At 31.5% G+C, this 12634-nt stretch overlaps 2 protein-coding genes across 2 annotated transcripts; one reads left to right on the forward strand and one right to left on the reverse strand.

The window, feature by feature from the left end:
• Positions 1-313: 313 nt before the first annotated feature.
• LOC126845719 (armadillo repeat-containing protein 2) lies at positions 314-9120 on the reverse strand. The gene is made up of 13 exons (XM_050584563.1): positions 8981-9120; positions 8674-8893; positions 8404-8489; positions 8165-8319; positions 6373-6511; positions 6008-6192; positions 4491-4963; positions 4194-4362; positions 3999-4121; positions 3660-3930; positions 3458-3571; positions 803-1081; positions 314-534 (listed from the first exon to the last, which is right to left on the reverse strand). Exons 2-13 carry the CDS (start codon positions 8859-8861, stop codon positions 383-385), a joined length of 2334 nt encoding a protein of 777 aa, XP_050440520.1. The 5' UTR covers positions 8862-8893; positions 8981-9120; the 3' UTR covers positions 314-382.
• Positions 9121-10436: 1316 nt separating this feature from the next.
• On the forward strand, positions 10437-11347 carry LOC126845772 (uncharacterized). Its single transcript, XM_050584659.1, has one exon. It carries the CDS (start codon positions 10602-10604, stop codon positions 11175-11177), a length of 576 nt encoding a protein of 191 aa, XP_050440616.1. The 5' UTR covers positions 10437-10601; the 3' UTR covers positions 11178-11347.
• The last annotated feature ends 1287 nt before the right edge of the window (positions 11348-12634 follow it).

Genomic DNA, 12634 nt, shown 5'->3' on the forward strand with positions numbered 1-12634 from the left:
TTTATTATTAATACAAAATGCCTAATAATATGTTTGATTGACAATGCAATAATTATTATAGAATATTTTTTCTGGAACGTAATACGACTTTTAAAAATAATACGTACTTATCCTATAAAATTTAACTATAAAATAACAACAATTGAGCTCTATTAAAATTACAATTACAATATATAGTAAACAAAGTAATTGTCGATAGAATTGAACAAACGCGTACCTAATAAGTAAGTAATGTAATATTTATCAAAAAATAACCTAAACAATTAACACATGATTATGTAGTAAAATAAATAATTAAATGTATAAAATCGACTTCACTAATCATTTAAATTGTAATTAAACGAAAACATATACTGACCATTATCACTGTAAGGGCTACAAGTTAACTTTCAACATTAGAAAAACGCCCTTCTAGCAATTCGTCCAACCACTCCAAGAGATTCGTAGCCACCGAAGCGAAATCTTCCCACTGTTTGTACTCTGTTGCTTTCTCCTCGTCAGAGGACAATAACGCTGTGAATAATTGTTCCTCGTCTACAAGATCATGAATATGTACACAATCAACAATAATAATAATAATAACGACAATGTCACTCTTATGCCGGTATGCATATAGTGTATTCTTTTACCGTTTGATTGGTCAGTTCAGTCTGAATGAGTTGTTAAATTTATAAAAAAATGTTGATCGGTCCGGCATTAGTTTAATATAGTTACATGTATGAGTTACATGTTATCGGCATACGTGTTTTTGATTATTATTTCAAAATGAATAACTAATTGATAAATTAACAAATGTACTTGCCGGTGAGTCTGACCAGAGTATCTAAAACGACCATGGGGTCGTCAGGGAAACAGTCAGTGCCAGAACACACGTTCCACAGGGTCTGGCAAATCAACAAGTATAGGGTCCAGTCGCGTTCGTCAGAGGTTTTAAGAATATTCACAATTTTAGAAATGCCACCATAACTCTTAAAAGCCTCTCGGCTGTCTTCGTCGGACGTCATGTTGACCAAAACACCGCAGCAGACGATTATCAGTTCACGGTCTCCGCTTTCCAAACAATTGGTTAGCGCCAACAATCCTACGATGAGAAACAAAACGACAATTTCAATTTTTAAGCTTTTTCCTACAATGACATTATAACTAATGAAAAAAAAAAAAATGTACTGTTGAAACAAAACCTTAGCTGGTGTCTTTAGACGTATAGAGTCAGTATACCTTACTTATGAGATGTTTTTTTTTTAATTTAACAGCGTACTTGAGTAAATATTTGTAAGTATCTCCATGATTAAAAGTTCCTATTGCTAAATCAACGTCCAAAGAATGGATATTGAAATATATAGATTACATAGAAATAATCAAGGTTAGTGATAATTAATATTGGACTCTTAGAGATTTTAGTCTTTGGACAAATTACGTTTCACCATTATTGTTTCAAAAAATGGTCAATTCGTAGGTCGAACAAAGACCTTAATATGATATACATCCCTAATCCCTCTTATCTAGAACATACCTTCAAATTCCTTTAATGTTATCAAATATGTTGCACATGTGTGTTTCAAAGGTGACACAAGTGAAAAATTAATGTTTTGAGAAAATTACGTAAAACTGTTAAATGAGCCTATCAAAGAGCATTTGCATAACTAATAGTTTTTTTTGAAATCGTATAGGTGCTAGGAAAAAAATGATTCAAAATAATTTTTGCATACTTTGAGAACTGATTCCTTAAGTCTTACTGTTACGATTATTTTACTTGTATCAATTTTAAATAATGAAACACATGCGTGGTGTGATAAAATTTTTCCTCGTCGCGACACCCACAGTTTAAGAACCTAATTGATCCTAATTGAATAAAGATATTGTCTTTTGCCCGTCTATAATATTTGGAAACAACCTTCTACCAGCTCATAATATAGTTTCTTTTCTTCAAATTCCGTTATTTTGTTTTGTTACCTTCATAATGAATAAATTGTAAGCTTTCACTACATATTATGTTTGATTGTTCTGCTATGGCAGCTAAAAAGAATTGAATTCTTTTATTTCCTTCACAACATTCACTATTAATATTTTTAAATCTCGTTCGATCTCTATAATTTTCTTCAAATTTTTTAATTTTACTATGACATTTTCAATTATCTTTTAATAAGTATTTATAGGGCAATTCAAAGACGTTACGATACCACGAGTACCCTATAAGGTTACGCTAGGGTTCTACATTACGCGATATGTCCAATAAAGAAACATTTGTGATTTGCATAACATATATTATACATTATTATTATGTTATAAATAATGTATAGGCTGTTATTTCATTAGTTGTCAAGTTTAATTCTAAGTGTGCCTAAAAATGCATTTATTTGGTAATAGTTATTCCATTAGACATTATATATTACTAAAAAGTTACAGTGCACTTTAATACTGTAACAAAGTTGACAAACTGATAACTTGAATTGTGGCATTAATTTCTGTTAGTCTATTGTTTAACAGTCACTTACGTATTTGAGTATTTCATTGTTATACTATAAATATGATTTCCTTTTAATAAATAAATATTATAATACATTATCAAGTCTAAACAGTGTTAGCCTTTAAGTCATATATGATATACTGATGAGTTATGACATGTAAACGGAAGAGTATTTTTTAAAGAATACAAATACAATTTTGACTTTATCTTTCACTACTGAGTATATAATTTAAACTTATTTTTTTAGTTATTCCTATAAAAATTAAGTAAGTATATCTAACTAGTGTTAGGGTGGAGTGTAGAGTAATTTTTATCTGCGCGCATTACTCAACCGCACTCTATCCCCGTCCTAAATTTTATTAATTTGACAACAATTTATTCAAAACTGGTTATCGACCAGGCAACGTTTTCAGCGAATTATTTTTAATTAAATAGTTATTAAAAGTAACCATTTAAGTTTCAAAAGTTGATAATGCTCTAGCAATTACCAACAAATATTAAAATTGAAATATTGTCTAATATTATAATGCAACAGCCAACATAAATACAAATGTTTTCAAAAAGAAACACTACAAAATTTACTATAAGTGTAAAACTAGTGTAGGGCGTTAAAATAATTACACAGTAGTAAAATAAAGTCATTATATATATCTACAAATCGAAATTAGAATTGGCTATCGATGACGATTGTAAATATGAGGAGGATGATGAGCACAAATTCGATTCAACCTTCAATTATCGTTTTATGTTTTTCCTAAACTCACACATGCGTTTTTTTTAAATTAAGTTAATACAGTTTGAAAACGTATTTTCAATAGGCAAGTACCCGTCGTCAGTTATTTTAATTTATTCGAACAAACATGTATATCAATAAAATCTATAAAAAAAACACGTATAATGTATTTATGAAACCGGTGTTTCTGCGACAGCCTTGTGTTTCCTCCTTTTCACCACCGCGTTATTAATGAGTCAATACAATTAAAAACTCACCGTCGGTTTCCAGTAAATAATTGCGGACGATGCTTGATCGGGTCAAGTTTCCAAACACTCTGACAATTTCCACTTTACACAAATGATTTCTAGTGTTAAGCATTAAACTTAATGCTGAATTGAACAAAATATCAACGTCGATTACTATACTATTAGTATTTAGTAAGTTAAAACATAATATTGAACCATGTATACGTCATACTTTGCGTTATATCTAATTGGCGGCAAGCAAATGGGCCGCGGCTTGCTACTGTCATGTCGCCAAAGTAAGACAAATTGTTGAGGGCGGCTAAAGCGGCGTGCACAAGTTCTTCGTTTTCGTCCACAGATTTGCGTCTGAGTACGGTCAGCAAAACGTCTAAAAACTGTTCGCATTCCTTCACCTTGTGTATCGGATGTCGATCGTTGACCGCCATCACCAGTTTTGCGCCGATTTCCGGCTGTATACTCATGTTGACCACGACCCTTATGACCTGTGCCCCAAAAAGTCGAAAGACGTTTATGAGACAAACATCTACCCCGAGGGTTACACAGAACTGACCTTAATGAGGACGTCCTCGATAACGCTAAACTCTGTGTTACGAGATAAGTTAATGAGATCTTTTTCTAAGTACAACTGTAACAGGTTTAGGAAAGTTCCCATCGAACAGAACGCGTCGTACAACTAAACACATACAAAAAGCGCGAGTGTGTTTTTACTTTTTAGAGATATAATACAACAGTATTAAAAAAATACTTGATGCCTGGCGTTTTCATTGTTTGTTAGTATGTTGCCCAAAGCGTAAGTGATGCGAACTACTACTTCTCCTTGCCCGGGATATTTATCCAACAGCGACAACAGTACGGACACATTCGTCCAGGACTCCACTAGAACCTCACAGCACTTTCCGTCTGTGGACAGGATGCTATAGAATAACAAACAGTAGTACACGTTATACATTATTGTAGGAAATAGGTTTTAACTTTAAAGCGATCCGCTCAATATAAGAGTACTACTCTGTGTCGTGAACTGTTGATGGACAAATCCTTTTACCTTATGATTCTAGAGATGTTAGTAACCACATCCACGTCTCCAGAAAATAACTCCAACGTCCTGTAAACGGTAGCCAAGCCACCCGAAGCCAGCAGATCGGAGTAGAACTTATCGTCGTTGACCACATTTCTCAGGGCGCCAGTCAATTGGAACAGCACGTGGTTAACAGTTTCTGGCAATTTCGGCCGTTCAGCTCGTTCTAAGTTGATCATTTTCAAGTGGAGTAACATCAGCGGAAGGCAACCGTTACTCATGGCTCGCTCCATTAGATCCGGATTCATGGTGAGAAACTTCAATGCCCCATAACCGTATATTAAAGCCTCGGCGTCTTCGTTCGGCGTGGCCAAGCCGAGCATGTCGACAAACAGGTCTAAAGCGTTGGTCTCTAAGAACAATCGGTCGTTTTTGTCTGAACGAGCCACTTTGAAAAACAATTTGCAAACGGTCGCCAAGTACTTTCCCGAGATTTGCATCTGAAACGTACACCACGACTCATGGTTAAATTGTATCATTTCACAAGTACAAATTTTACATAGTGTGCTGTGCGACAGACACAGTTTAAGTTGAGCCAGAAATGTTTTATACTAGTTTCGTTATTTCTTTGAATCATACATGATGCACGATCTCTTTATTAAAGGTTTCTTTTGATCTCTTTAGTAATTCAATAACCCGACATAGCATTTTAAATACAGGTGCGATACATTTTATTAGAAACGTCTATGATTTAGTATTGATAACTTAAATCAAAGAAATATAACTTTCGCTAGAAGTAAAACAAGTCACAATATCGAAAAAAAAAAAATAATGATCACTAATTTAGAAGACTAATTTAAACGTTTTTAAAATTACATGTTTTTCATTAGATCCATCAGCTAGGTACCATCCTAAATCAAGATTATAACTTATAATAAAAAAAACGGGCGTCACAGTTATCACTATAGCCGTTTCCTCCAAAATAAATAAAAATGTTTTACCTAACACGTTTTAAAATCCCCTGAACCTAATTTATAATAATTCATTTTTTTTTAGTATTCTAATTTATTTATTTTATTATTTATTTTGTTTTTAAAATGAATTATTCAAATATGAAGTGCCATTTTTTTTATGTCGAAAAAGGTTGAAGTAATTACGAGTAACCGTGAGCATATTATGCTAATTTATAACAATTTTAAATTTGACTACGCGTATACAGCTTAAAATGGCATTACACGATGGAGGTGCTACGAAAAAAAGTGTACGGCAAAAATTTTCACAAAAAAATAATAATTATGAATTCGTCAGAATATAGGGTGGGTTACCATATAGCAGAACATAATGCTGTCGATAAACAAATTATTAACTCAGCCTGTGACCTAAAAGCAGTAAATGATATTGTAGATACAGTTTCAGGGGTTCTTAAAAAATATTAGGTAACAAATTTTGATTTATTAAATGTTGGTAATTTTGGCGGAAAACGGAAACACCCAAAAAACCACTAGCTTTTTTACTTAAATTAAGAAGAAAAAATAACAACGTACCCGAAGTAATACCAATAGTATATGAATAATGAGCTCATCATTCGTTGAACTGTTGGCTAATCTGAACACAGTCCTAAGTATAGAAGCTTTTTTGTGACCGTCTCGGGCAATGGATATGCTTTCTCGTTTAACAGCCGTCGCAAGTTTGTCCAAAAGGGCACACATTTCACCGACTTCCAAGCCTGCTGTAAATTTACTTTGAAATCATACCTACTTATTACCGTTAACTATCAAGTACTCTAGTCATATTCTACTCAACATCGTGAAGCTTAACAGGCCTTGAAGGCTCAACATCATGATATTGTCCTCAGTATTTATTAATAGTCTATTAAAGTAAATTGTAAATATTAGTAATCAATTTTTACTTTTCATCATTTTGTTCTCGATCAGCGAAACGACACACAAACAATCCACGTGGGCGTCAAAACACAAAGCACGTGCTTCGTTTATTTTATTTTCATGGTTCATGTAATCGTGGTCATAATAATTCGGTTCACAATGGTGCTAAAAAAAAATTATGTTATCCCCAAGACTAATTTGATGAATTTTAAAATTAAATTCAACTAATGAATACGACAAAATTTTAACTGTATCCACTATTAGAAGGATAAGAAACCGGTAAGGCGTCGTTATGCCCTCATCAGCGTTCCTTTTTTTTTTATCATACCTACATCGCGTTCACCTCAATCACCTAGATGGCTAGAGATAGTTTACAGATACACAATCTGGGCTCTGGAAACACTACGCTGTGTATAATAATATTTTTTTCGGATCAAGAGCGAAATGTAAATTTTAACCGGAGTTAATTTGAAACCAGCTATTGCAATATTGTTATGTATCTACTGGACTGTCCGATTCGGTGCGGTCGAAATTCGCCAGACCGCCTCGCACATACCAAAGTAAAGGTGTATTGCTCAATCAATTCAACGATATTATAATGTCCAAACACTGAACGCGACTATATACAAATACCGGCGATTCATACCTAAGCGAATGACCGACATTTTACAGTTGAATCGGCGCGCACATAAAAATATTTTTTACATAAAAACACCATTGGCCAACGGTCTATATCAAAGACCTTCGAGACCAAAGCCTAACGAAGTGAGCAGGCCGCTCGAAGACCAATCGATTTCATAGTTTTGAGGGACACAAAAATGTTGAAAAAAATATTCGTGCCAGGACGTCTGGACGTTATCGGAATTCTGAATCCTTTCCAATTCATTAGTGTGTTTAAAACACGCAATTCTCCCCATTATGCACAGCTGCGTTTGGACATTTTACACTGTGAGTCAACATTTAAAACGCCCCCTCCTATATGCCTTAGCATAAAAAAAATATCCATTGACTAACGACGACAGTACTCTAGCTATAATGTGGTCCTAGAAATACAAACAAATAATATAATATTATTACGTTAGGTAAAAAGAAGTATATTTCAGTAGTACAGACGTTTATATCTATGAAATCAGATATGATAACATAAAGGAGGAAATTTCATATCCGCTTTTCAATAAATAAATTATTCGACTTGGTATAATAAGGGGCCTCTACACTCTACAGTCTACACTAGCATTTATTAAGGCGCATTGTGTAGGCAATTTCTCACTTAAACTTAACATTAAGCAATATTTTGTAAAACAAAAAATAAGGATCCATTTGGGCATTACATTTTTTTTTTAAACTTCTTCAACGCATACAGGCTTTCTATTTGTACAAAAAGGTATGTTTTTACATAGAACAGTACGTTCTTAAAAGTAATCCGATTTAAGTTTTGAAAAAAACATTTGGATTCTTCACAAGATTTACAAGGTATGGTCGGGGCACATTTTTAGTTAATTATTAATTTCTATGTGAAAAATTATAACTTTTGAAGAGTTTTCATGATTTTTGCAATAACATTTAAAACGAAAATTAAAAAAATGTATTAAACCGTTTAAATCTTTAACCGGGTTTAAAACTATTGTCGCATCACTCGTTTCAGAATACGAATGAGTTAATTAGAATGAGTTGATTTGGATAAAAATTACGCATGTGTAGAGGCCTTTTTTTCTGTAAAATATTTTTTTTTAAATACTTATGATATTCCCTTCAAACAGTCATCCTATTTTAATTTTAAAATAGGCGTTCTTGCGTACCCTCTTACTTTCTTCTTACCTTTAATAGTGCATCAATCGAGAGTGGAAAAGATAATGAGGATATTTTTTTTCCCGGCACGTTTTCATTATAGACCAAATCTGGATTAGAACGCCTTCGAATCGTGTTCGGAGGACTGCTTCGGGTTTGCCTATTGACTTCATTTGTGTTTTCGACTTTGTAGGGGATAAAAAAAAATGAATAATGTGCACGTTGTATAGCTATTAATAAGAATATTATTGTTTCATTGCAGTTCTTACAATAGTACAAACACTTGGACTTGTCTAATGCCGGTAACTTGGTGTAAATTGGAATTTTTTTCTCCTGGAACTGCACGTGATGTGATCTACAATGTAAAACATAATAATATATTATTAAGTTTTCCGATGCACATACAGAATTTCAAAACAACAGTCGATATACTCGATCCTAGTCCAGTAAAATAGCGCAAGCTACATTATTGTGAAACAATTTAGCTACATTATGGCGTGGACGCAGCTTTACTCAGAGGTGTGTAATGTGTTACATACTTTATGACACTTGGCGGTCGATTTGGTCGCCGATGACCAAAGAAAACTCTTTCCCTCGGCGTGAAAGGCCTTTTGGTCGTCAACGGTTTAATGTAGTAACATGGCGGTGTGTTAAGAGCAGCTTTGGCTTCACTTATAATTTCAGAACTGGTTTTTGGTAACGTCTTAGCACACAGCCTATCAGCCATTTTGATTGTTCAACTCTCGCAATACGAACTGACTAATTATTATGTTTAATGCGATTCGTAGTAATAAAACATTTGTTTTTTAGTAGGATCCACTAAAACTAAAGACTATTGACACCTACCTTACTTGCAGGTAAACTATATTATCAACACCGTGTGATTGTCACAATTCCATACATTACGTAGCTGTTACCAAGGAGCTCACAACAACAGTTTGATGTACACGAAAATTATTGATTTTTTTTTTCTTGTTATTTTTACTTCCAGCGCAGCGGTATTATAATATTAAAAACTAAGGTATTATAACAATCTTAAAATACAAGTATAATTATTTCTTTTTTAACATTGTTAAATAAACATAAAATTTGTGTTCGGATAAAAGTGCTAAGAGTCTGAAGTACAATTTTCAATTCAAATATCCTGCATTAAACCGTCACCTCCTTCACCTGGATGTTTAAGTTCATCTTCTCTCAATTAAATAGTGTGTCTGGTGATAGTTTGGTGGTTTCTATGGCAAATAAAAACAACTTTTATACTATATGATCAATAAATATGACAACACAACGATCCAAGCAATAAAAGTATGTAATAAGATTAGTGTTAGAAAGTCACAAATAAATACCATTTATGTTAAATTGATTATTTAAAAAATAATAATTTGTTTGTAATACATACTATAAGGAATCAAATTAACCGAGTAGGTAAATGATTATCAGCAAATTCTGGTATTACATATTTCTTGGAAACTCTTGTTACAGTGGTACTTCTAGTCCTTACTCCTTAAAAGGGCGTCGCACCGCCTATTTTTAAGGAGTAAAGTATAGGCAATTTTTTACAAAATCTTAAAGGTTAAACAGTAATGTGTAATTATTAGTTCAATAACAAGGACTCTATTTTGGGTAGTTAATTTATTATTTGGGCTATCACAGCATCCTTGAAAGCGATTTAAAAATGTTTTTTCATCTTTACGTGTTTAAGCAGACTGAAAATAACTTGCTTAATTTTGGTTAGAGTAAAATCACCCATTATAAAATTTAAATAGAACAATATTCCGGAGGGCAAGACGGTGCGTTTTTTTTTATTATTCCAAGTACAACGCTCAATACATAGATTAGAAATAACGACTATTTTAACATTTTTAAATGATTGTAACTTTTTAAAAAAAATTTTTTTTTTTTAAAACGCACCGTCTTGCCCTCCTGAATATTGTTCTATTTTAATTTTATAATGGGTGATTTTACTCTAACCAAAATTAGGCGAGTTATTTTCAGTCTGCTTAAACATGTAGAGATGAAAACACATTTTTAAATCGCTTTCAAGGATGCTGTGATAGTCCAAATAATAAATTAACTACCAAAATAGAGTCCTAGTTATTGAACTAATAATTACACATCACAGTTTAACCTTTAAATTAAGATATATATTACCGTAAATTATTTGAATTATTAAGTCACAAGTATTTTTTATCGCAAACTTGGTTTTCGGGTTTATCTAATAGATGGCGTATTACGACAACTGCAGTGTTATCATTATAGATTATTTTATAGTTTATTATCAAATTAATTTACTCTAGTTGTGTAGTTTGTGATGTATATTATATAAAATGTTTTGTCTATTATATACTATGTAGAGTATATTTTATTGCAAAAAATGTGATGTGATGATTATTTTCATTTAATTATAAGTTACGTTATGTAATATTACTTTTTTCATCTGGAAATTACTATTGAAAATCAGTTTATCATGAGCAATTCAAGTGATCCAACAACATCTTCCGAAGGCATCTTTGTTGCTCGACAACCAGCTAGTTGGTTGACAACTAAAAATAAGAAACCATCACCGTCCGAGTTAATATCTTTCCGATGCCCTTACACATTACGTAAAGTAAGACGGATTCAATTTAATAATCGTTCCTGGACAGTGGGCGACATAGTGTCTTTAGGTGAAGTAAAATCCAAAAGAATATTTTATGCTCAAATTATAGAGTTGTACGAGAACGACCTATGTGAAAAACTCGCAAAGATTATGTGGTTAGGCCCAAAAGCAAATGTCGGAGTTGTTAACGAACATGATAAAGTGCATTATGACAAATTTCAACCAAGAGATTTTGTTCACGTGTCTATTGATACACGATTGATACCCATTCGCTGTCTAACATTTGTAATGAGTGTTCCAAATCAGTATGAGTATAAAAAGTTGATTGGTACCGATTATCTTGATAATACAAAAATTATTTCTCACGCTGAAAGGTATGCCGAATCAGACGAAGACGATGGACCAAAACCAAAATCTAAAGTTAGGCGATTATTAAACAAATGATCAAAAATATAACAAATATGTGTATTTTTTTTCTTAACACATGTTATCTAATACTAATTTATTATAAATGTTCAATTTATTTTGTAAATACTTGTAAAACCAATTCCTTTGTTATATCTACTTTAATCTTTTGTTATAATAATAAAAATAAACAACATAAATTATTTTCAGATTTATTTTATATTTATATAATATATAAGAACTGTTGAATCGATTTAGTTCTACATTCTCATTAAATTAAAAATTATTGGTTGTTCTCTTAACTACAACAAAGATATTTTAAATTTACGAATAGATACTTGTGATAAATTTTCACATTTAATTCAGCAGGCATATTATACAAAATCATAATTTCTTCACTATCATAATATAACAATCATTTCTTCCTCAAAAACCTCCATCGTTTTAGTATCTGGATGTTTATATGTATTTAACTCGAGTAAAGGTTTAATTTAGCTTTCAGTATCAGCAGTGGATATTGGAGTATAATTTCATTGAAAAGGAGATCACATTTTAAATGGTAACCTAAACATAATAACTTTGATCCTAATAAGTGGTTCAATATTTTTCATTTTAAAAACTTATAAAAAAAGAACAATTCCTTATATTCAAGTTTTACTAAACCTTGATAACACCATTTTTTATCTTAATATCACCTTTATCTAAACTATTATCTTCACTGTGTTTTAATGAACGTAGTAATACTTTATCATCTTCATTTTTTAATAAGACTTGAAGAGCTTTAATAATCTGTACATATGAAATCATAAATTGTAATTATTCATGAGACCAAATGAGCTGTAGGAATTTGTAATAAATCAACAAATGTTGCTATAAATTTGTTTGTTAGTAAATTGTGATTTAATAGTCGTTGAAGAACTTGGCATGTTTTCTGAAATGAGTTTAGTACTAGATAAATATTTAGGTTCTAATTAAGTCGAACAAAATTATATATTAAAAATATATTTTTTTAAACGTTATAAACAATAAAATATATTATAACACTTGCTAGAAAAATTTTCTAAAACCAATATTTTTAATAAATATAAGACAAAATTTTGATATCACAATTAACGATCTCTACAATTATTTCAGTTGGCACAAGTATTACCAGAATCAACAAACATGAAAGGTTAAATACCACTCTAAAAAAAAATGTAATAATAAAATAAACAGATAAAATAACAAATAGATATACTTGACTTTATCTTAGACTCTTCTTCTTCATATAACTTTTATATAAAAATATGTTAGATAGTAAAAATAGATAATATGTTAAATAGTAAAATATGTTTTCTATATAATGCAATATTTTTTTTTTATCAACCTTCACTTGGGTAGGTTTGGGAACAAATGAAGAGTGAATTTGTCAAACATTCTAAGTGCCTAAGTATAAAAATTTAACTTTATAATTTGATTTGTATTTTATTAATTACCGGAAACAATTTTTTAAAGTT

This window comes from Adelges cooleyi, unplaced genomic scaffold, assembly GCF_023614345.1.
Source record: "Adelges cooleyi isolate 19-005CV unplaced genomic scaffold, UGA_ACOO_1.1 ACOO_flye_CR_arks_rails_tigmint_CR_PRNA_8, whole genome shotgun sequence".
Lineage (NCBI taxonomy): Eukaryota > Metazoa > Arthropoda > Insecta > Hemiptera > Adelgidae > Adelges > Adelges cooleyi.

What these genes read in the sequence shown, in the direction of transcription:
- LOC126845772 (XM_050584659.1), top strand. Translation starts at nt 10,602, where the DNA reads ATGAGCAATTCAAGTGATCCAACAACATCTTCCGAAGGCATCTTTGTT.
- LOC126845719 (XM_050584563.1), bottom strand. Translation starts at nt 8,861, where the DNA reads ATGGCTGATAGGCTGTGTGCTAAGACGTTACCAAAAACCAGTTCTGAA. An exon ending in CGACCGCCAAGTGTCATAAA is followed by an intron (nt 8,490 to 8,673) that starts GTATGTAACACA and finishes TTTACATTGTAG; the next exon opens with ATCACATCACGTGCAGTTCC. An exon ending in TACTCTGGTCAGACTCACCG is followed by an intron (nt 535 to 802) that starts GCAAGTACATTT and finishes ATGATCTTGTAG; the next exon opens with ACGAGGAACAATTATTCACA.